This window comes from Dasypus novemcinctus, chromosome X (genome assembly GCF_030445035.2).
Source record: "Dasypus novemcinctus isolate mDasNov1 chromosome X, mDasNov1.1.hap2, whole genome shotgun sequence".
NCBI classification, from domain to species: domain Eukaryota; kingdom Metazoa; phylum Chordata; class Mammalia; order Cingulata; family Dasypodidae; genus Dasypus; species Dasypus novemcinctus.
In genome coordinates this window covers 79,236,252-79,259,814 of record NC_080704.1, presented here as the reverse complement: position 1 = coordinate 79,259,814, position 23,563 = coordinate 79,236,252, and the positions used below count along the sequence as shown (strand labels likewise).

The 23,563-nt window shown below is 42.1% G+C and overlaps 1 protein-coding gene across 2 annotated transcripts in view; it reads right to left on the bottom strand.

Annotated features, from left to right (window-relative positions):
- OGT (O-linked N-acetylglucosamine (GlcNAc) transferase) overlaps positions 1–8,417 on the bottom strand; it is a 37,259-nt gene extending 28,842 nt beyond the window's left edge. The window contains exons 1-3 of one of the 2 annotated variants that reach the window (XM_004475808.5): positions 7,994–8,417; positions 4,924–5,104; positions 3,583–3,826 (exon numbers count right to left, since the gene is read on the bottom strand). In XM_004475808.5, coding sequence (XP_004475865.1) covers positions 3,583–3,826; positions 4,924–5,104; positions 7,994–8,030 — 462 coding nt within the window. In that variant the 5' untranslated portion in view covers positions 8,031–8,417. The remainder of the gene's footprint in view (positions 1–3,582; positions 3,827–4,923; positions 5,105–7,993) is intronic. The other variant, XM_004475809.5, reaches the window with a different exon arrangement.
- Positions 8,418–23,563: the final 15,146 nt, after the last annotated feature.

Here is a 23,563-nt window from a genome sequence, read left to right as displayed (position 1 = left end):
AAATAATTTCTGATAAACAGCTTTTAAGATTGTATATTATCCATCAAGTCAATCAAAAATCTTCCAGTAAAAAGCAGGCTGCCACAGAACTTCCCAACCCAGTACTGTCCATCAGGCAATGACTAATGTTTTGGGAGAGTAGGGTTGTCTCTCATGACTTCAAGCACAAAAGGTTAACACTAATTCTCAAAGCATCATAGGTACTATTTTTTTTAAAGCTTTATTTATTTTTCTCCCCTTCTACCCACTCCCCCACCCCAGCTGTCTGCTCTGTATCCATTCACTGTGTGTTCTTCTGTGTCTGCTTGCACTGAGAATCTGTGTCACTGTTGCGTCATTTTGCTGCCTCAGCTCTCTGTGTGCGGCACCACTCCTGGGTGGGCTGCACTTTTTTCAAGTGGGGTGCACTCCTTGCACGTGGGGCTCCCCTACGTGGGAAACACCCCTGCGTGGCAGGGCATTCCTTGCACGAGCGGGGGACACCCCTGCGTGGCACGGCACTCCTTGCACGCATCAGTACTGCACGTGGGTCAGCTCACCACACATGTCAGGAGACCCTGGGTTTGAACCCTGGACCTCCCATATGGTAGGCAAATGCTCTATCAGTTGAGCCAAATCCGCTTCCCCATAGGTACTATTAGTCTTATTATAGATAGCCTCCTCCAATTAATTTAAGCATTTTTAAACCCTATTTATACTCTCAGACATAATGAATTTCATAATTTTGCTATCTACTTTGGTGTTTTTTTCTCCTTTCAGTTTTACCCGTTTTGATAGACTGTGGCTAAATAATCCAATCTGTTCATTCAAGCTCCTTCTACTACTTGATTATTGTGGTTATACATCTTTGGGCTCTTACCAACTCCTATGACTTTTCTGAGGCACAATACTCAGAAGTCTTACAACAATTTTCCAAAAATGACCACACTGGATATATATTTTAGCCAACTGTTATATATTTGTATCCTCTAGTTTCTATACACTCTTTGGACAGAGGCCATCCAGTGCTGACAGCGTATCTATCTCTATCACTTAGATTACATCATTTAGGTCCATTACAACACACTAAGTCAAATGAACATACTATCCATAATTAAAAATAGATTATCTTTAAAATTACTATAAGAGTCAATAAGGTAGCTTTGGAAAAAAGCAAAACACATCACATTAAAATACAACTGTAAAATCTAATTCTCCTGCTTGGGAATACAAACCTGTATGCATGTACAGCTAATTTCTAGACAATTCAAGAACACCACCATTCTCCCTAAGGTTCAAAACCTCATCAAATTCTGCTTCACCTGGCAAATAAAAACAATGTCTGGTAGGAGAATCACATTTCTCAAACCTGACCCATTCTCTTCACTCCCAGATTAATACTTTCCATGGCAACCTTTACTCAACTCAATAATATGTGTGGAACTATAGAAGAAAGAAATTAATAAAATTCTTATCCTCAGAAGGCTTACAAACTATGTGGAAAGACAAGGCACATAGATATTAAGTGCCCACAGGAGTGTAGAATTTTAGAGAAATAAACAAACTCAAAGAAATTTAAACTGGGCCTTGAAGGATGAGTAGGGCTTTATTAATAGACAAAGAAAGGCACTGCAGACAAGGGAAAATAGCATGACTAAAAGAGGGAAATGAATAAGATTTTCCTATATATCTACCCCTCCTAGATATTATGTTTCTTGGCTTTCCTCCTAGAGATAGCCCCCGCCCCCCATCAAAACTTCTATACACACACATGAAAATCAGGTCTATAAAAACCTATGGTAATTCTCAATTGCCTCTCAAATTAAATTCAAACTCCTCAGCCTCTCTAGTCTTTCTAAATCTACCAATTGACTCTCCTCTACTACACTCACTTCTTGTTACTACTTGACTCACCACTTCAGCCAAGTAAGTCTACTTGCTATTTACCTTCCTACAGAATGCTTAGGTTATAAGCACCCACTCGAGAAAATCTTCTGATTAATACTCTCTAACAATAATCATCCAAAGAGCCTTTTTTTCCTTTATAGGTCCTGTCTTTATATTATAAACCACAACCCCCCCCACTTCTTCAATGCGTCCCCCCAATTCCTAGCAAAACACTGTACAAACTAACTCTCAAAAATATTTAGACATGACATTGTATGGCAAATTTAACAAAGAGCAGAACAAAGACAAGAAATACACGGTTTCCTACAGTCCAGCTATTTAAGCAGGGTTTGTGTCAGTAAGAAATAATGTGACATTAACACATGATGGTTAGGATGCCAGTAACTCTCAGTGCTGTTCATCCACAATCAAAGCAGAAACAATAGTTCGAAAACCTATAGATTTAGAAAGAGAGCTGCTTAGAGTAAGTCACCGTTACAACCATTATACAAAAGGCAATTTAAACATAACATAAAAGGGACAGCTAGGTGTGGGCTACTCTACTGAACTATCATGTGAAAGAACACCATCTGCAATAGCACCTTCAAATATAACTGACTAAAATTACATCCCCGTTTTATCTTTTATTTCTTTTCTCTTCAATGTTTGCTTTGAGGAAATTCAAGCTTAGGATTTAATACCCACTTCAACATTATGAGACGTGTGATTCCAAGAAAGTTACATAATCTCTCAGTCTGTTTTTTTAAATTGGTAAAATTGGAAATATCACCACCTACTCTGAAAGATCACTGTAAGAATTAAATGAGACCAACATTTGAAGCACTTAGCTCAGTGTCAAAGCACATAGTAGGCTTTCAATAAATGGTAGTGATTATTATAGCCACTTCCAGGGTTGTAGCACAACTAAATATTGATGATATACTTTGGGACTGTATTCTAACTTTTTCTAGATTCCCATAACCCTCTTTTTTTTTCATCACTTACCTCTTAAATTTATATCTATCTTCTTTCCCTAACTACATTAAAGTTCTGGGTTGCAAGTCTTATTTCCTTTGTATCTTTCACAGACCCTAATACAGTATAAACTTAGTATCTGCCAGCTGGGCCTTGCTTGTTCATCAGAAAACATCTGTAATTTTTAAAAACTAATCAAAAGCCTGGCATAGACACTATCATCTGAATCCTACCACATCTAAATACACTGAAAGAAAAAAGAATAGGATATTGAGGGGCAAATTTTACAGCCTAGTTTTCATGTCACTAATCCATAGACTGGCAACTTGCTTTAATATTTTATTTTACAGATAATACCCTTTATCCATCATTCCTTGGAAATCAATTAAACAGTCACAAATACCTATCAGAATTTATCCAAATGTAATCAAAGCAGCCCAAAGAAACAATGTCATGTATTCCTTATTTTTATGGGTATATTAAAAAATAGATGTAGGTTCTCACAATAAGGATAATAATCTTTATGCTTTTCAATATAACGTGCTAGATAAATGATATTTTTTTTAAAAACTGCAGACCAGGGGTCAAAACAATTTCACCATTTCATTTCAAGCAGACAAACATTTCTAAACTCCTCATTTTATTCCATGTAAAAACCTATTTCTGTGTCTAAACTATCAAACGATGCTTCCTTCTGAGTTTCCCTGAAGGGAAAATAATAACCATTAAAATTTTACTCACGGGATTGTACTGAAGAGCAGAGACATAAGCTTGTACTGCCCCTTCCATGTCGCCTGCTGCTACCAATGCGGCTGCCAGGTTAATATAACCATCGATGAAATCTGGTTTGAGACGCAATGCGTGTCGATAATGCTCAATTGCTTCCTGTAACTGCCCTCTTTCCTTATACACGTTTCCCAAATTGGAATAGGCTTCTGCCAGAAGGGGATTCTGTTTAATTGCCAGAGTGCTAAAGTGAGCAGATCTAGAAAAATCAAAATTGTCAATGCATGGGTATGTGTGTTACAGGACAAAGGTATGGCCCACATGCAACACAGTTTCTTAAGATCCCTTGCAATTGCTAGTTATGGAACAACCTTTTAACTAGTACAGAGTATGAAAATTTTTGGAAATAAAAGATTTTCAAAAGTGGAGGTATTTCAAATTTCAAATTGGAAAACATTTTTTTTCCTGAGATAAAATTCTTATGTCTTGTTTTTTTAAAGATTTATTTATTTATTTAATTCCCCCCTTCCCACGGTTGTCTGTTCTCTGTGTCTATTTGTTGCGTCTTGTTTCTTTGTCCGCTTCTGTTGTCATCAGCAGCACAGGAAGTGTGGGCGGCGCCATTCCTGGGCAGGCTGCACTTTTCTTGCCCTGGGCGGCTCTCCTTACCGGTGCACTCCTTGCACGTGGAGCTCCCCTACGCTGCGGGGGGACACCCCTGAGTGGGGCGGCACTCCTTGCGCGCATCAGCACTGCGCATGGGCCAGCTCCACACCGGTCAAGGAGGCTTGGGGTTTGAACCGCGGACCTCCCATGTGGTAGACAGACGCCCTAACCACTGGGCCAAGTCCGTTTCCCTCTTATGTCTTTAAATGTGGAAGTAAACCAGATTGACAAATAAAAAGACAAGAGCACAAAATCTTCCCTTTCAATTACTTCCACTGATCAGCTAAAAGTAACACACACACCTTGTACAGAGTTAACAGTGCTATCTGCAACTTGAGGCACACAAGCATCTCCTATCACTGCACATATACCATCATTTATCAACATTTCAGTCCCTTGGCTGACACATCTCACACTAAGAATAATTTATTACCTGAACAGAGTTAAGAAAGCTGCAGACCCAGGTAGAAAAGTCTAGAAAAGAACTCTGGTCTTACAGTTAATATAACAAAAAAAGGCAGAAAAACTGGCATTTGGGCTGCCACATATCAAAAGTGGGCAACAGAGCAGATGTATGTTGGTGGCTCAGCTGAAATCCACTACTGGTAAAACTTCAAATATTTAAGTATCATTTTTCAAGCTCAGCACCCAGAGGCAGCTATCACCATCAGGGACCCCCACATCTCCTACCTGTCCAGCCTTCGACACTGGAAGTGTATAGATGAAAGTAATAAAAGAACACCAGTATTGTCTGGCTCTTGTCTCCAGAGCTGCATGCAGTGTCTCTCAGCTGCCTCAAAATCGCCTGCCTGATATTCTCGATGTGCCAACTCAGCTAACCCTTGGAAGGAAAGCATACGTTTCGTTGGTTCTGGAGAATCATCAAAACATTTGAGGGAGGGAGGGGGGAAAACAAAAAGTTAGAAATGCAAACAAAAAAATGTAAAAATATGGTATATAAAACTTAAAAGATGAAAATGCTTGAAACTATGTAAAGCACTAGAGTGTTCTGCATGTTATTCACAGCCCCAAGTTAATCCAGGTGCAGAATTGGCTTTTTTAGAATTCACCCATTAAGTTTCTTTTCCAAACTAGACAGGGAGATATACTTCCAAGCTATATTACAACAAGAGTACAAACATTTTGAACTCTTAAATTATAAATCACAGGTAACATCTAAAGAGTCACTAGACATAATTCCTCCTACCTTAGTTAACAAATAGAAATAAAATATAAAACATGTGACTTTGAAAGGTCACAAATATTTAATAATGTCAGAACAACCTGCTGAGAAACAATACTTTCTTCCATGTTTTAGGTTGAAATGGGGGGGGGGGAGATAACTGGTAACAATCTATTTCTTAACCTGAGTTGGGACACTCATGTTCATTTTGTTTTTATTTCTCTATACTGATATGTTTGTGTATTTCACAATATACATATCTTAAGGGCAACACTAGAAAGAAGCATAAGGAAAAAACTGAAAGTCAAGGTGCTATTTTTAAAACAGCTGATAAACAAGATGAATCCATCTGTCAAGAGCCAAAATATTTAAAGGGGTCACAGAACATTTTAAATAAAGACCCAAGGTTATATTACTCCTCTACCAACCCAAACTCACAGGAAGACTAAATTAGCAAAACCCACCCACGCTGGTTTAACACTTGCATTTTCCAAAGAGATCTGGCACAAACTAAAGAATCAAGATACTGAAACAACCATATAAAAACCAAGGAGTTACCGAAAACTGCAATGATTTAAGAGGAATGGGAAAATGCTAAAATATAAAACATTGGCTAAAGCTCAACAGAAGGGATAATAAATGAAGGCACTTTGTTATGTTAACTCAGACAGACAAAAATAAGGGATATAGCTAAGGCCTAGAGAGAGGGGAGGGGGACAAAAACTAGCAAACTGCCTAAGTGTTAATTGTAAATACTTATTTAAACAGTGATTCATGACCGGGAATTTGACTATCACATTCTCACAAACAACCTGCCTAGATGATTGGACTGGAAACCATGGAAAAATTACCTAAACCCTCCCAAGGGTAGCAGATTAGACAAACTCAAATTTGAGCCTCGCTCCCGAATCAGGAAGAGCTGCCGTTTGTTCCGGATACTAAAGCAAAGGAAATTTCCTGACAGAACGTAGAGCTGACCACGTACCCATAAGAGCAGAGAGACTGGCATTCAAATGTGGGCGAGTTTTTCTAACAGCAACTAGGAAATTACATTTTAGATAAGTCTCTAGAACTTCCTAGCTCTTTAATTTAACACATTTACTTTCTCACTTTTCAAAGAGCCTTATCTGCTATTTTAACACTTGAAATGACGACTTCCTCAAATAAAACAACGCACATTTAAAAAAAAAAAAAGGGGGGGGGAGGCAAACGAGTACAGAATCTTCAATCTTGAAACACACTGCAGGGGAAGGGGGAGACCACTAATTATTAATCCCACTATATACAATTACGGATAACACGGTGTTGACGCCACCTATCATTTAATGCCCAACGACCCACCTCGACCCAGAAACAAAAAAACAACCTCGTGGGTAACCTTATAGCCGCAGCCCAATCCTCGCCCCCTCCCTCCTCGCCAAAGAGCCTCGCTAAGGAATGGCAGCCGAAGGAAAATTATGATTTGGTTGTGTGTTTTGGGTTTTTTTTTTGTTTGATTTTATATTTTTAGTACCAAAGGCTATCGACTCAATTGTCTACAAGGACAACCACCTGGCACTCGTGCAGCTACACTCCAGTGGCTTTACAAACTCTGCAAGCAGGGATGAAAACTTAAAATAAATAATAATAATATCATCATCCACCCGGTGAATAACGAGATGCGGGGCTAAAGAATGGGGATGGCAGACCCAGAGGCGGCGGCAACGGCGGAGGAATACAGGGAGAAAAGTAACACAAAGCCAGATTCCCGAAGGCAGGCCGGTCAACGCCGAAGCAACAGCAGCAGGCATGGTTTCTGCCCCCAAGGGTAGGAACCGGACCGCAGGGCTGGCACAGCGCGAAGGGAAAGGGTGTGGTTCCCCGCCGGAGGGGACCAGAGGGGGCGCAGGGTAGGAGGGCCAGGCTGGGGGCAGCGGGAGGCACTGGGCGACGGCAAAGAGAACCCCCTGGAAATTTCCCATCTAAACTGGGGCCCGCTGGGCCGAGAGCAGCCGAGGAAGGCGCTGCTCCAGGTCCCGTCCTCTCCGGGATCCCCGGAGCCCATAGGCGAGCTGTGCTCGTCCTCGGGTGCGAAAAATGGGACTGCGATTACCTCGGAAGGGCACCCCCGCCCTCGACGGCCGGAGGAAGACCCAGTCTGGCTAAGGGGAAAGGGTGGGAGGAGGCCCTGGCGAGGGAAAGGGAGGGCGGGGAGCCGGAATGAAGGGAGGATACGGAATGAAGGGAGGATACGGTAGGGAAAAGGAGAGTGAAAGGGCAGGGATTCCAAGGCAGTCCGTCCCGAGACAGCCTGGGAGCGCACTCGTGGAAGAAGTGTCCCGAGAGTGTCGGAAGCTAGCACACTGTATGGGATTAAAAAGGAAGAAAGGAAGCCTTAAACAAGCAAAAAGAAAGAGGAAATACTTGAGGGGAAGACGGGGAGAACAGATCAGATGCCGGGAGCCCCTGAAAAGCTAACGCAACACCACTAATGTAACGGGGAGGGCTAGAGGAAAGGGAGGCAGGGAGGGACGAAAGGAAGAGGACAGCGCGAGCCCCCAATGGGGCGTCTGCCAAGGTAGAATGGGACACCGGTACCTGTGCTGTCGGCCACGTTGCCCACGGAAGACGCCATCTGGAGCTTCTTGAGAGGGAGAGCGAGGAGGGCTAAGTGGGTCCCGCTGCCGCCGCTACGGACAAAAATATTTCTGGAGGTAGTGGTAAGAAGGCAGCAACCGTGCCAGTACTCGGGAAGGCTTAAACGGCGACAGCAGTTACAGGCTTCGAACCTTAGGAACTCTGGTTGCCCATCTACCTCTCACGGTCTTGAAATGGCGGCGACGGCTCCTCGGCTGAAACAACACGGGCCGGAACTACTTTCTGTTACAATCAAGTACCAGCGCGGAGGGAGCGCGGTAACCAACGCTAGCTGACAAAAAAAAATGACTATAATCAAAGTCGCTTGCTCTTATGTAACCCTCCGCGCAGGTCCCATTGCGACAAACACGATTGTGTCGACAGCGCATGCGAGCAACCCTGTCAACCTGACTCTGGCTGGCTAGGGCATTGGCTCCGGCCGGAGGGTCCAAGTTTTGTTTTGCTTTGTTTTCTAACTTGTTTAGCATAAGGTTTTTAAAAACGCATCCATATACGCATATGTTTTTGCTACAGTGCGCAAGTGTGACCTGTCCCCTTAGACAATAATGTAGACTTGAACAGAAATGTCAAAGGAGTCTAGAAAAGTTTAATCAAGTTTTGATTCATACGAAACTGAGTAGTTAAAAGACTGATGATTACTAGTCGAGGATCGATTCGGAGCCAATAAATTTAGATGATTAAATTTTGAAGACTGAACCGTTTGCCAAAATGATGGGGTGGGGGGAGCGGTTGCGATTTGAACACACCTCATAGTTCTGACCTGAGCCATTGATTAAAGCACTTCAGTGAAAAAGACTGATGTGTTCATAAGGCCAAATAAACCCAAACATCTCAGATTTTTGCACCTATTTCCGGACATTGCAAAATAGTTTTGGTATTCAGGATAGTTCTGCCCACAGTAGGGTAGATGCTCAGGAACATCCTGAGAGTTTGCCCTCCAAAGATAGCCATAAAATGTTAAATATGATATTCAGTGCCCGTTAAAATCCACTTAAAATCCATGACTCTCTTCTGAGTTGTAACTTCATTTCCACAAAATAGGTCTGCAGATCATCACACTGATTCCACTGAGCTCCAGGCAGTTCAAAAATGCTGAATGAATTAACTTGCCATCTACCTGAACCACATATCTAGTTCGAGTCTGAATTACCTCCACTTTCAATAACAAATCAGCTTTTAGGATTCTCCTGCAGTCTCAAGTCCACTGTTTAGATATTTTGTCATGTTAGCATTCATTTATACTCCATGTCTTTTTCCAGAAAGGATTTCAGGTAGCTTGTCCTATCAGCAAGAAATTATTATAAACAACTGGAAGCCATAAGTTGGGTCTTTGAGAACCCTCTTATTTAGCCCTTGATCTAAGAAAGCAGGGCAGTGAATTGCTTTAAAAAATTTTCTACAACCTAGTCATTTGACTACATTAAAAAAGAAAAGTCCTCGAGTTTTGCTTCCATTTCTTCCAGACAGTCCACAAATGGTTGAGTATGAATATAAGCACAGAGAAAGTTCATAATAGTGATAATTTCTTCCATCACATAATCAAGAGTCACGTCATGGCAGTGAAAAAGACAAAGTTCACTGCAAAAACTCTCCTAGAAATTGGGCGTTTTTGTTGTTGTTGTTCCCCTCTCACTACCAGTGCCCCATCTGTGGTGAATAAACTCAGCTTTTCAACTTTTAAACCAGACTTCTCAAATTCCACTGGCAGATGTTTAGGCCTTACTGATTAGTGGGTGCTAGTCAATTAAGCCACACTTTTTGTTGTTAAATGCCAGGTTATTGCTCCCAATCAGGAAGGCTGCATTTGGCCCATAGATACTTGTGGTTTGAGGTTCCCAATCCTGATAGAAGGGTCAGAAGATGTTATGATGCATATTGCTGCCATAAAAAGCTGGATGGTGGGGCTCATGGTGGCTCACCAAAGAAAATCCCTGATGGAAACACCTTTCTTAGGGCTCCAGAAAGCAGTGAAAGAATTGCAGGAACAGGGTGAGCATGGAATCAAGATAAAGGCCACTTAAAAGGAGTGGGATCTGGTGTTGCCTTGGCTGGCCCCTTCCCCATACCTCCCATGCTCTGCTGCCCCGTGTTGCCAGTGTGGATCCCAGGTGTCCATTCTGGAGGGGGCAGAGTGGCCCACATGCACGTGCTGGGCACATATATATCTGGCCCAGTCTATCTGGTGGTGGTGGCCTGAGAGCAACACCATCCCAGAATTTGTCCTGCATGTAGAAGGCGTCTTTCAGAGCTTTCTAGCAGAACTCTGTGGAAGAGCAGTCAAGTCATGCTGCCTGGGGCAAAGGATTGCTAGCTATAGAACATACAGTGCAGTGTCTGGAACCTTGAGGAAACCCTTTCCTAGGGAAGAAGGGCCGTTCCTAATCCTATAAATGGGAATTCCTAGGGCCACCTGCACATGCCCCAGACAAGAAAACATGCACAGAAAGGATCAGGAGGGCCACTATGTTCTCATGCAACCCATTGTATGGATAAACCCTGGAGGAGATCACTTGCACAGGCCAATCTGCAAAGGCTAGGAAAGGTGACTTATTTTTTTCCTTTTTTTTCCATGGTGTTTTTTAAAATAAAAATTTATTCAAGTATATCATTCATACATGATCATACATAAACAATATGTGTGTGGTAAAAGTTATGAACCTACAAAACAAACATGCTTATCATCATACAGGGCTCCCATGCTTTACCCCACCACCACCACCGCCACCACCTAGCATTGTTGTGAAACATTTGTTTTGTTACAGACCATGAAAGAGCATCATCAAAATGTTACTACTGGGAAGTGAATGTGGCTCAACTGATAGTGTGTCCACCTACCATATAGGAGGTTCAGGGTTCAAACCCAGGGCCTCCTGACCCATGTGGTAAGCTGGCACACGTGCGTGCTGCTGCACACAAGGAGTGCCATGCCATGCAGGGGTGTCCCCTGCATAGGGGAACCCCACGCACAAGGAGTGTGCCCTGCAAGGAGAGCCGCCCAGTGTGAAAAAAGCGCGGCCCAACCAGGAGTGGCACCACAGCTGACGCAGTAAGATGACACAACAAAAAGATAAAAATTTCCGATGCCACCATGAATGCAAGCAGACACAGAAGAACACACAGCAAATGGACACAAGAGAGCAGACAATGGGGGAGGGAGGAGAGAAATAAATAAAATAAATCTTTAAAAATATATATTACTACTAACAATAATTCATATCTTACATTTGGTATATTTTCCCCCCAACCCACTTGGTTGTTATACTAGCTCCAATGGGCATTCAAGGAAAACTCGGTCATAACACTAGCTGGATACAAACTTAAGGAATAGAAGCTGCAGAGTGTAAATTTCAGAGATAACACATTAAAATATCAATATACCCAGGTTTCAACAAAAGATTACAAAACATACAAAAAAACAGCAAGTGATGGCCAGGCAAAGAAGATAAAAGCATTAGACACCACCAGTGAGGAGGACCTAGGACATACCAGACAAAGACTTTTTTAAAATTCCCGCCCCCCTCCCCTGCAGCTTGCTTGCTGTCTGCACTCTGTGTCTATTCACCGTGCATTCTTCTGTGTGTCTGTATTTATTTTTATTTATTTCCCCTCTCCTTGCAGCTTGCTTGTTGTCTGCTCTCTGTGTCCATTCACTGCATGCTCTTCTGTGTTTTTACTTGTCTCTCTTTTAGTTGCATCACCATGCTGAGTCGGCTCTCCACAGCACTTGCGGGCAGGGCGGCACTCCGCAGCACTTGTGGGCCGGCGGCGTGCGGGCAAGCCTACCTTCACAACGAGGCCCTGGGACATGAAATGAGGGCCTCCTATATGGCAGACAGGAGCCCAACTGATTGAGCCACAGCCGCTTCCCCAGACAAAGACTTTTTTAAAATGGTCTCAAATATGCTCGAAGAGCTAAAGGAAAACATGGACCAAGAACCAAAGGAGGGAAGCGGATATGGCTCAACTGATAGAGCATCCGCCTACCATGTAAGAGGTCCAGGGTTCAATACCCAGGGCCTCCTCTTTGGAAATGGTGTTTATGTGTGATGAATCTGGACTCAAATGGGATCTCCCTTCATAAGACTTTCATGCTAATGTGCTGGAGGTGCAGTTAATGTTGGGGTTTAAGATATATTTAGGGGATTTGAATCTCTGGACTGACAATGTGATAGTCAGGTCCTGAGCCTCAACAGACTCCAGCACCTACAATCTGATCTATTGGACTTACCACACTCAGCTAAGATGGAGTTGAAGAAGGACAACCACCACACCATGGAGCCTAGAGTGATTACAACTGAAAATGGGAGGATTGCATCCAGCATCCATGTGGAATCTGAGCCTCCTCTTGACATAGAGGTGCAATGGACACAACCAATCCAATGTCCACATAGAAAAGGTGGCATTGGATTGGGAAAAGTGGACATGGTGGCTGATGGGTATGGGGAAAGGCAGGAAGAGATGAGAGGTGGAGGCATCTTTGGGACATGGAGCTGCCCTGGATGGTGCTTCAGAGGTAATCACCGGACATTGTAAATCCTCACAGGGCCCACTGGATGGAATGGAGGAGAGTATGGGCCATGATGTGAACCATTGTCTATGAGGTGCAGAGGTGCCCAAAGATGTACTTACCAAATCCAATGGATGTGTCATGATGATGGGAACGAGTGTTGTTGGGGGGGGGGGGAGAGGGGGGGTGGGGGGGTGGGGTTGAATGGGACCTCACATATATATTTTTAATGTAATATTATTACAAAGTCAAAAAAAAAAAATACCCAGGGCCTCTTGGCCCATGTGGTGAGCTGGCCCATGTGCAGTGCTGCTACACTTAAGAAGTACCATGCCATACAGGGGTTCCCCCTGCATAGGGGTGCCCCACGTGCAAGGAGTGCATCCCGCAAGGAGAGCCACCCCACACAAAAAGTGCAGCCCACCCAGGAGTGGTGCCACACACACAGAGAACTGATGCAGCAAGATGACACCAACAAAAAGAGACACAGATTCCCAGTGCTGCCTGACAAGAATGCAAGTGAATACAGACGAACACACAGCGAATCAACAAAGAGAGTGGGGAGGGGGATAGGGGAGAGAAATAAATAAAATAAAATCTTTTTTAAAAAAAGGAACCAAAGGAAATCAGGAAAGCAATAGAGGAACACAAAGAGATTACTAAAAGAGAGACAGGAATTATGAAAAGACACCAAACAGAGGTGAAGCCCACAATAACCGAAATTTAATATTCTCTAGAGGGGTTCAATAGCAGATTGGAGCTGGCAGAAGAAAGAACCAGGGAATTTGAAGATATGACCACTGTAATCATCCAGTTTGAGGGGCAGAAGGAAGAAAGAATAAGGAAAAACCAGCAGAGCCTGAGGAACCTATAGGACACCATCAAGCATATGAACATGTGCCTTGTGGGAGTCCTAGAAGGACAAGAAAGAGAGAAAGGGATAGAAAGAATATTTCAGAAAGTAATTGCTGAAAACTTCCCAAATTTAACAAAACACATCCAAGAAGCTCAACAAACTCTAATTAGAATAAACCCAAATAGATCCACACTGAGGCATATTATAATCAAACTGTCAAATGCCAAAGATAAAGAATGCTGAAAGCCACAAGAGAGAAGCAATGCATCACGGTACAAGGAAGCCTCAATAAGATTAAGTACCAATCTCTCATCAGAAACCATAGAAGTAAGAAGGCAGCAGGATGACATATTTAAAGTGCTGAAAGCAAAAAATGGCCAACCCAGAGTTCTATATCTGGCAAAGCTGTCTTTCAGTAATGAGGGAGGAATTAAGACATTCCCAGATAAACAAAAATTGAGGGAGTTTGTCATCCTACAAGAAATGCTAAAGAGGGAAACGGACTTTGGCCCAGTGGTTAGGGCGACCGTCTACCACATGGGAGGCCCGCGGTTCAAGCCCCGGGCCTCCTTGACCTGTGTGGAGCTGGCCCATGCGCAGTGCTGATGCGCACAAGGAGTGCCTTGCCACACAGGGGTGTCCCCCGCATAGGGGAGCCCCACGCGCAAGGAGTGCACCCATAAGGAGAGCCGCCCAGCGCGAAGGCGGGAGCAGCCTGCCGAGGAATGGCGCCGCCCACACTTCCCGTGCCGCTGACGACAACAGAAGCGGACAAAGAAACAAGACGCAGCAAAAAGACACAGAAAACAGACAACCGGGGGAGGGGAGGGGAATTAAATAAATAAAAATAAATATTTAAAAAAAATAAAAAATTTAAAAATTTAAAAAAAGAAATGCTAAAGAGAGTCCCACAGATTGAAAAAAAAGATAACAGACAATAAATCAAAGACACATGAAGAAATACAGATCTCCAGTGTGGGTAATAATATTAGTAAAGATAAATGCCAGGACTATTGTATTTTTGTTTTGTAACTTCACTTTTTACTGCCTACAGGATCTAAAAGGCAAATACACAAAACATACTGATAAATCAGTGGTTTTGGACTCATAACATAAAACCATGTGGTTTGTGACAAGAACTACATAAAGATAGGGGGACAGAGGAGTGTAGGAATATAGTTTGTATGTTCTATTGAAGTTAAGTCAGTATCAAAGCAAACAAGATAGTTATAAATTTAGGATGTTAAACTTAAGTTCAATGGTAACTACAAAGAAAATATCAGAGAATATGCAAACTCATAAAGACAGAAATTAGAATACAGGTTGCCAGGCACAGGAGGTAGGGGAAATGGAGAGTTCATGCATAATGGTAGAGGGTTTCTGTTTGGGAGACGGGGAAGTTTTAGTATTGGAAGATGGTGAGGGTACCACAATATTGTTAATGTGATTAATCCCACTGAATGGTATCCTTGGTGGGCAGGGGGCTGTTTGAGATGGGAAAGTTTAGGTTATATATATGTTCCCACACACAAAATAAGAGCAGCTAAAGTGACAATGAGTTAAATGTGATACATGACCCTGGATGGGATCTAACAAGGGAGGAGAAAAAATCTCAAAGGGATATTATTGGAACATACGAAAAAATTGGAATATAGACTGTAAGCTTTTTATCAGTGTTAAATTGCTTGAATTTAACATAAGGTGGTTGCATAAGTGAATATCCTTGTTCTTGGGCAATGTACATGGGAACAGTTAAATATTCAAGGAGCATGATGTGAACAACCTACATTCAAGTGTTGAGAAAATGGATCAATATATAAATAGATGATACATATGGCAAATGTGGCAAAAAGTTAAAATTGGTGGATCTGGGATGTAGACATTGGTGGTGATGGTGTTAGGATATGTTCTCTGTATGGGATTTGAATTATTTTTGTACTTGTCCGGTAAGTTTAAATGTATTGCAAAACAAAAAGTTAAAAAAAAAAAAAGAAAGAGAAAGAAACACCTCTGTTCGAGTCTCAGGAATCCAGTTCTAGATACTTTCCAGGAATAGCATCTGGAGGGTTTGGTTTGAAAAACATATTCATCAAACAAATCTGCAATCAAGTTACACTTACTAGAGCCTCTATGTGCAAGGCACTGTGGGGAATACAAGATGAAGTCCTTGCCCTCAAGGAACTTGAAGCCTAGTTAGGTAGAGAGAAAAAGCCAATAGAGAACAATACAGGAGAGTATTAAGTGATAAAATTTGTTACCATCTATAAATATATGGGGAGGGAACAGTCACTTCAGGTTGGTGGGGGTTGATGGAGAAGTCTTGCCTGGGCACTGAAGGAGGTGCTTTTGTATGTTTCTTATTTTTGCACTAATTTCTGGTTATTTTTTTTCCTCCTTTTATCTGCAGCAATTCTAAATTTGGAATTACCTGTAAAAAAAAAATCAGCAGCTTCTTCAACCCCAGTGTCACACATTGCCACCCTATAACACCATTAATGGTCTTAGTTTTCTAATGCTGCATAACAAATTAATAGAGACTTAGTGACTTAAAACAACACAGATTTATTATCTCAGTTTCTACAGATCAGGAGTCCAGGCACATATTAACTGGTCTTCTGCTCAGGGTTTCACAGGCTGAAATTGAGGTGTCAGCCAGGTTGTGATTTCATCTGAGGCTCAGGCTCCTCTTCCAAGCTCATGTAGTTTTGGCAGGATTTAGTTCCTGGTGGTTGTAGGACTGAGGTCCCCATATCCTTGCTGGCTGTCAGCTGGGAGCCTCTTTCAGCTCCTAGAGGTCACTCACATTCCTTCTCCTCCCCCTTCAAAGCCAGCAATGGAGAATCTTCGCCATGTCTAATTCTTCTCAAGCTTTGAAAAGCCCAGAACAGTTAAGAGCTCACATGATTCAGTCAGGCCCACCCAGAATAATCTCTCATTCTTAAAGCCAAGTGATTTGTGACTTTAGTTACATCTGCACAATGCCCTCACAGCAGTCCCTAGATTAGTGTTTGAATAATTAACTTAGGTAAAGGTATGTGTATACCAGGGAGTGAGAATCTATGGCCATCTTGGAATTCTGCCTACCACAAATGGCAATGAATAACCTTGAAAAAGTAACAGAGCATGCTAACTAGAGCTTAGTAAATAGTTTCACATACTGAGTTCAACTTTCATGTATGTATCAGCTCTTTTAGTTTGCCACATAGGGGCTTCCATATAATAGGACACTGAAAAAGAGTGAAACAACCTGATTCCATAATGTTCAGATGAAAATGGATATCAAATTCTCATTCCATATTAACTGAAGGATTTGGTAGAGGAAAGCAAAAGCAAGTAAAGAAAAGTAAATGAGCTGAGACAAAAAGCCTTTAGCAATTGTATACCTTGCCCTGTAAGATGGGCAGAGCCACAGGAACCCCATTCTCAAGGGGCCAAATAGCTGCTTCTGGAGTCAAGAGTGGGGTTGTAACACAGCATACACTTAGAGAAAAAAACCTACCAGGCCGTGTACTGCATGCTGAAAATAGGTGAAAGGGTATAGAGCTGCAATAAACACACGTTGGGTATCCAAATAGCTCTGGAATTCATCCTCCACCTCCATGGCCACTGTCACTCTCCTGGTATTGGCTTGGGCGCTTGCCACAGTCTTCTATCTGGTCTCTGGGGCTCCAGACCTACCTGCCTCTACTTACCCACACTTCCCCTTAGAAAATCTAAAATGCCAATCAGAATCAAGCCAACACACTGCTTAAAACCCTTCAAGGACTCTGCATCATCTGGGTTAGATGTCTGCTCTGCCTACTAATCCAACCTCATCAGCTGCCACTTCCCTGTACTCACACTTGGTGTCACACATCTGGGTTTCAGTTCCCGAAAAAGATCAAGGTGTTTCACACTTCCAAACAAGCCTTTTCCCAATCTTTTCCCCCTGTCTAGACTGCCCATTCCCCTCTACCCTAGTCTGCCTAGCAAATCCTTATATATCCTTTGCTCTCCTCTCTTTAAATAAAGCTACTGACCCCTGGCCCCTAATCTCCCTCTCCTTCCTATTTCCTGTCCTCATACCAGGGGATCTCATTGTCCATGGAGATGACACAACCAACAACCTCTCAGTCCCTCAACTCTCTCAATTACCTTCTCCACTCTGCTTCAGCCACCCACTCCCACAGAAGCAATCCTGAACATTTTTTTTAAAGATTTATTTTATTTATTTCTCTCCCCTTCACCCTGTTGTGTCCTCTCTGTGTCCATTCACTCTGTGTTCTTCTGCACTCGCTTGCATTCTCCAGCAGCACTGGAAAACTGTATCTCTTTTTTTGTTGCTTCATCTTGCTGCATCAGCTCTCCGTGTGTGCGGCACCACTCCTGGGCGGGCTGTGCTTTTTTCACACAGGGTGGCTCTCCTTGCCAGGTGCACTCCTTGCACATGGGACACCCCTACTCAGGGGCGTCCCTGCGTTGCACAGTACTCCTTGTGTGCAGCAGCACTGTGCGTGGGTCAGCTTACCACACGGTTCAGGAGGCCCTGGGGATCAAACCCTGGACCCTCAATATGGTAGACAGATGCTCTATCAGTTGAGCCATGTCTGCTTCCCTATCTTGAACTTTAGTGTGGCCCAGAACTGCCCACCTCTAACATCTATAACTCCAGTATTCCATACAGACCATAATCTTCTCTCCTTTCTGCTCCCTCAGGCCCTCCTTCACATTATACTTGTTCTTCCACCTCCAATGATAAGCCCTCCAATTTCTTCTGGTCTGTCAGTCCCACCCAGCCCCTTTTCTTTCCTTTTCTAACTTTTCTTAACCCCATGTTTGATCACCTGAACTTCTCTTTCACTAGCACCCTCAATTCTCTTTGTGTCCCAGGCATTTTGCCACATCAGCCTGCAAATGTCTAATCTTGGGTCAGTGCTACAAACCGCTCTTCTCCCTTCCTGCCCTTGGATGTTGGTGCCCTGCTAGGCAAAATCCACAAGACCATACAAATAGGGTCACTCTAAGTACATGACTTTCAGCCTCAGCTGAACTCCTCCTACAAACAACTCTACATCCACATTCATCCTTTTCTCCATTCCATCCTCAGGTTCAAGGTTCAGCCACCCAACTGTGCCTTAAATATGATTTTCTTCAATATCTTTTAAAACCTGTTCCATCAATTATCCCTTCTTTCGCCTCTGATTTCAACCCGTGGTACCTTTTCCTTAGCCTTAAACCTGTTTGGTCTCTTCCAATAGGAAAAAACAAACAACAAAAAAACTTGCCTTGACCCTGGGTCTTCATCAGATGCCAATTTCTCTACTTACATTGTCAGCTTAAGCTTCTCCAAATAGTGGAATTTTCCATGTGATGTCTCCTCCCTCATATCCATTCATGCCTCAACCTACTGAAATATTGTTCCATGGAAATTGCTTTTGGCAAAAGTCACCAGTGACCTCCAAACTGTCAAAGGCAACAGCTATCTCTCTTTGCATTCGCCACTATTGAGCATTCCCTCCTCTGGTTCTTTGGTTTCCATTGCATTGAATTCATTTTCCTACTATTTTCCAACTATTCCTCTATTGTTTCTTTCTCCTTCTACCACTTAAATGTTAATGTTCCCCAGTGTTTTGTCAAGAACCGTGAAGGCCGTTGGTGGGGATATAGAATGGTACAGCCATTGTGCAGAACCGTTTGGCAGCTTCAGAAGAAATTGAATATAGATTTGCCAGATGACCCAACAGTACCACTACTGGGTATATACCCAGAAGAACTGAGAGCAGTGACACAAACAGACATCTGCACACCAATGTTCAAAGAAGAATTATTCGCAATTGCCAAAAATTGGAAATAACCCAGGTGTCCATCAACTGATGAATGGATAAATAAACTGTGGTATATTCACAGGATGGAATATAATGCAGCTTTAAGAAAAAATGAAGTCTTAAAGCATATGACAACATGGATGAATCTGGAGAACATTATATCGAGTGAAGCAAGCCAGACATAGAAGGACAAATAACGTATGATTGAGCTACTATGAACTAGATATATTGTGTAATCTTACAGAGTTAATAATTAGAATAAAGGTCACCAGAAAATAGAAAGAGGGTAGAGAATGGAAAGCTGAGGGTTAATCTGCGCAAAGTTGGTAAAAAATTGTTAATCTTTGGAAATGAATAGAAATGGGGTAAGCACATCATAGTGTTTATAAGTAGCAGAGCTATCATATGGGTATGGCAGTGGTTGAAAGGGAAAGTCTAAGGACATATATATTCTGGAAGGAAAGCTTAAAAATGTAACATGGCACTGTATAACATAGTGAAACCTCATGTGAAATACGACTATGGGTGGTATTGAATATATAAGAATGTTTTTCTTTGAAGCTGAACAAATGTATGTTAATACCACAAAACGTTAATATCAGACAAAAAATATTATGCTAAGTGAAAGAAGCCAGACACAAAGTACCACATATTGTATGATTCTATTTACATAAAATGTAAAGATAAACCAATTTATAAAGATGAAATTTGATTAGTTGTTATGTAGGGCTGGGGAAGGAATGCTAAGAAGTGTGGAGTTTTTCTTTTTGGAGTAATGAAATTGTTCTAAAATTTTTTTGTGATGATGAATGTGCAACATTGTAATTATACTAAAAGCCATTGATTATACACTTTGGATAGATAGTATGGTATATAAATATATCTCAGTAAAACTGCTTAAAAAATAAATAATTGTGCAAGAATAGCCTGAAATAGCAGCTATGCACAGCAGGGGAAGCATAGAGAGATTGAGAGGTGAAGAATTTTCTTTTTTGTCTATTTGTCTGGGTTTTTGTTTATTATTATTATTATCATTACTGAAATAATGAAAATGCTCTAATAATGATTGAAGTGATGAATGCACAGCTATGAAATTATACCAAATACCACTGATTGTACACTTTGAATGAATTATATGCTTTATTAATACGTATCAACAAAATTGATTTAAAAATTTTAAAATAAAAAAAATACAAAAGAAAAGAGCTGTGAAAGGTATGAGATTTTACCTCACCAGTACAGTTAATGTGTTTTATTTGTATGAATACTAAAGAACCATGAGACACCTGGACCAGGAAAAAGAGGGTTTTTTTATTGTTTTTTTAGGAGGTACCAGGGATTAAACCCGGGAACTCATACATGGGAAGCAGGTGCTCAACCACTGAGCTACACCCGCTCCCCAAGAATTCTTTATTAACACAACCAGATCAACAGCCAGAGTAACACTGCAGTGTAAGTCCTACACACATAGACCCACAGGTGACATGATGAGAGTTTTCTCATGGATGGAAACTTTCTTTGGGAGTGATGGGCTACAGTCCATAGATGAGGGATGGGGAACAATGGATTTTCTCCATTTATATACAGGAGAGAGACAGCCATTCCCTCTCCCTTCTGAAAAGAGAGTGAAACTCATTTGCTCCTTGGTGGCAGGATAGAAAAGATCCTGGTTCTTATCTTCATCTTTTGGATTGTAAACACATCTTCTCAAGGGTCAGATAAGCCCTTGTCTCTTGGGCTTTTTCAAGCTAGAGATGTCACCAAGGTCTGGGCTCCATCTCTTGTGAAGTGAAAATACCTAAGGAGATAGTGCTCCAATCTTCCCAGCACCTTGGGCACCTAACCTGGGGCCTAGACCTGGCTGTAACCATCTGGCTTTCTTGGGGAGCTAAGGGTATTATCCTTTTAGTTCAGAGCAATTAGCTAGACAAGTAGCTACCGATCTAATTCTCATGGTGTATGAAAAGTAAGATGTATTTAGGGGGAGTGAAAGCAACATTCTCTATATTGTATACATATTTCTGTATTTCAGGTGCCTAGGTATTTTTACAGGGAGGTTTTATTTCCCACAACCAAGATTCACATTTCTGTCTCCTCATGTTCTTACTCTACATGCTTTCTTGACCATCCCAGTCATTCTTGTTATTTCAACTGCTACCCACTAGCTAAGAATTTCATGTATCCCACCACCAGCTAGACATCTATATATATTCCACAGATACCTCAAGCTATACATGTTCAAAATGGAACTCCTCACACCTGTTACCACCACCACCCCTAACTGTTGTTTTCTCTACATTAGTTGATAGCAATGTCTGTAGTGGACACCCACCAGACTTGTGTCATACTTGTGGCTGTCCTAATTAACTGAATAGCTTTCTATATTTTAAGGCATTTCAACATGATGACTCCTGCCCCCTCAGTCAGAATTAATTGCCAGCTTCCTGTGCAGCTAACACAAGGTCATGTGACTTGGCTCTTCCTATCAGAAAGACCCTAGTGAGACTTTGATTTGCAACTGAGCAGCGTACGAAGAAGCCAGGTCGCGGTGGACCTCCCATTTCTTTGCTATCAGGGAATTTCCAGTGTGTTTTAAGGTTGAGTTCTTGTGTTGGTAGTAGCAGCAGCAGCTATAGTTTTCTCTTGGGCTCTGGATGGGGGCAGCTGTATCAGGCCCCTTTGGCAATGGTTTGAGGCATTGTTCCAGAAGCATAGCATCCAGCCTAGTTCTACAGTCCTCCCAACAATTGTGGGTACTTCCAAATATCCTTTTTGAAAAATATCTTCTCTGCTTATTTAACTAGAGTCAGCCTCTGATGCTATCAACTTCTATCTCTGATGAATACACATCCCATCATGCAAAACGGAAACCTGGAGTCATCCTTGCCTCTCCCTCACCATCAACATCTGATCATTCCTTGAGTCCTGTTAAATTTATCTTGTAAACATTTCTTGACTCCAACCCTTCCTCTTTAACCCAATTACCTCTTCCCTGGTTCAGGTCCTGGCACTTTTTCATCTTGACCATTGTAACAGATTATTATATTAGTCCCCCTACCTCCAGTCTTGTCCCATCCAGTCCTAGCCTCCACACTGTCAATAGCGGGATCTACAGTGGTACTTTGGTACTCGCCGTTAATTGGTTCCAGGAGGCATGATGAGTACCAAACAAAATTTTCCTATAAGGAATAATGTAAATAAATTTAATTCTTCCTTAAACCAAAGACAATGCACATTTTAAAAGCAATATGTAAAAAGATAGGGTCGTATAGTATAGCAGTACTTTACATGAGAAATAAACCTAAAAACTAATAAATACTTAGATTAAATAAAATAAAAACTTCACTTTACCTGTATTGAGAAGAGTCTATGGCCTAATGGGATGGTGGGAGGAGAGTGGTGAGGAGGAGAGGTCACATGGAGTGTTGCTTAGGAGAGTCCCCCTCCAATAGAACATTGGTCACCTTACTTCAGTTGTTCTTTCTCTTTTCTGTCTTTTTTCAACTTGCACCACAGGCTCTGACACTCTCTTTGTTACCTTCACTAAAAACTTATCCAATGAGGACTGCTTCTGTCTTCAGAATTCCTCGAAAGTGTCAAATTGTTTGGTCATTCAATAAATTCACATTTCTTCTTGTCAAGACTTTGTCCGGATGGTACTTCTCAACAAAGTTTTGAACTTCTTCCCATTTTACACACACGTTTCTTTTATCAAGGAACTGGGTACATCCTCCCTTATCTCCTCCTCACCTGAAGAAATCTCTTTAGCCACCTCTTGTTGCTGCTCCTTCTGTGTTCCTTTAGCTCCTCAGTGCTGAGCTCTTCATCATGTTCCTCCACTAACTTCTCAACAACAGCAGCACTGACCTCCAGACTCATGGATCGGCCCAAAGATACACTATCCTACACAATTGTACCCTCTGTACAGACAGTTGTGGGGTCAGCCCCAAACACTTCGAAGTCTCTCTGAGTCACAGCTTCTGGCCAAATTCATTGTCCTATAAGAGACTTTGTTCCAGGCTTTATCAATAAGGTTAAAGCAGTGCAGGATATTGAAATGCTCCTTCTAGAAATCTGTGAGAGTCAACTGGGTGTCAGAGGTGATCTCAAAGCACCTCTGGAAAAATGCCTTGGGGTACAACTTTTTTAAAAAAATATTTATCCCCCTCCCTTGTTGGTCTTTGCACTGGCTGTTTGCTTTCTGTGCCCATTTGCTGTGTGTTCTTTCCATGTCTACTTGTCTTTTCTTCTCATCATTCTCTTTAAGGGTACCAGGAACTGATCCCAGGACTTTCTGGTGTGGGAGAGAGGCACTCAATTGCTTGAGCCACCTAATCTCCCTG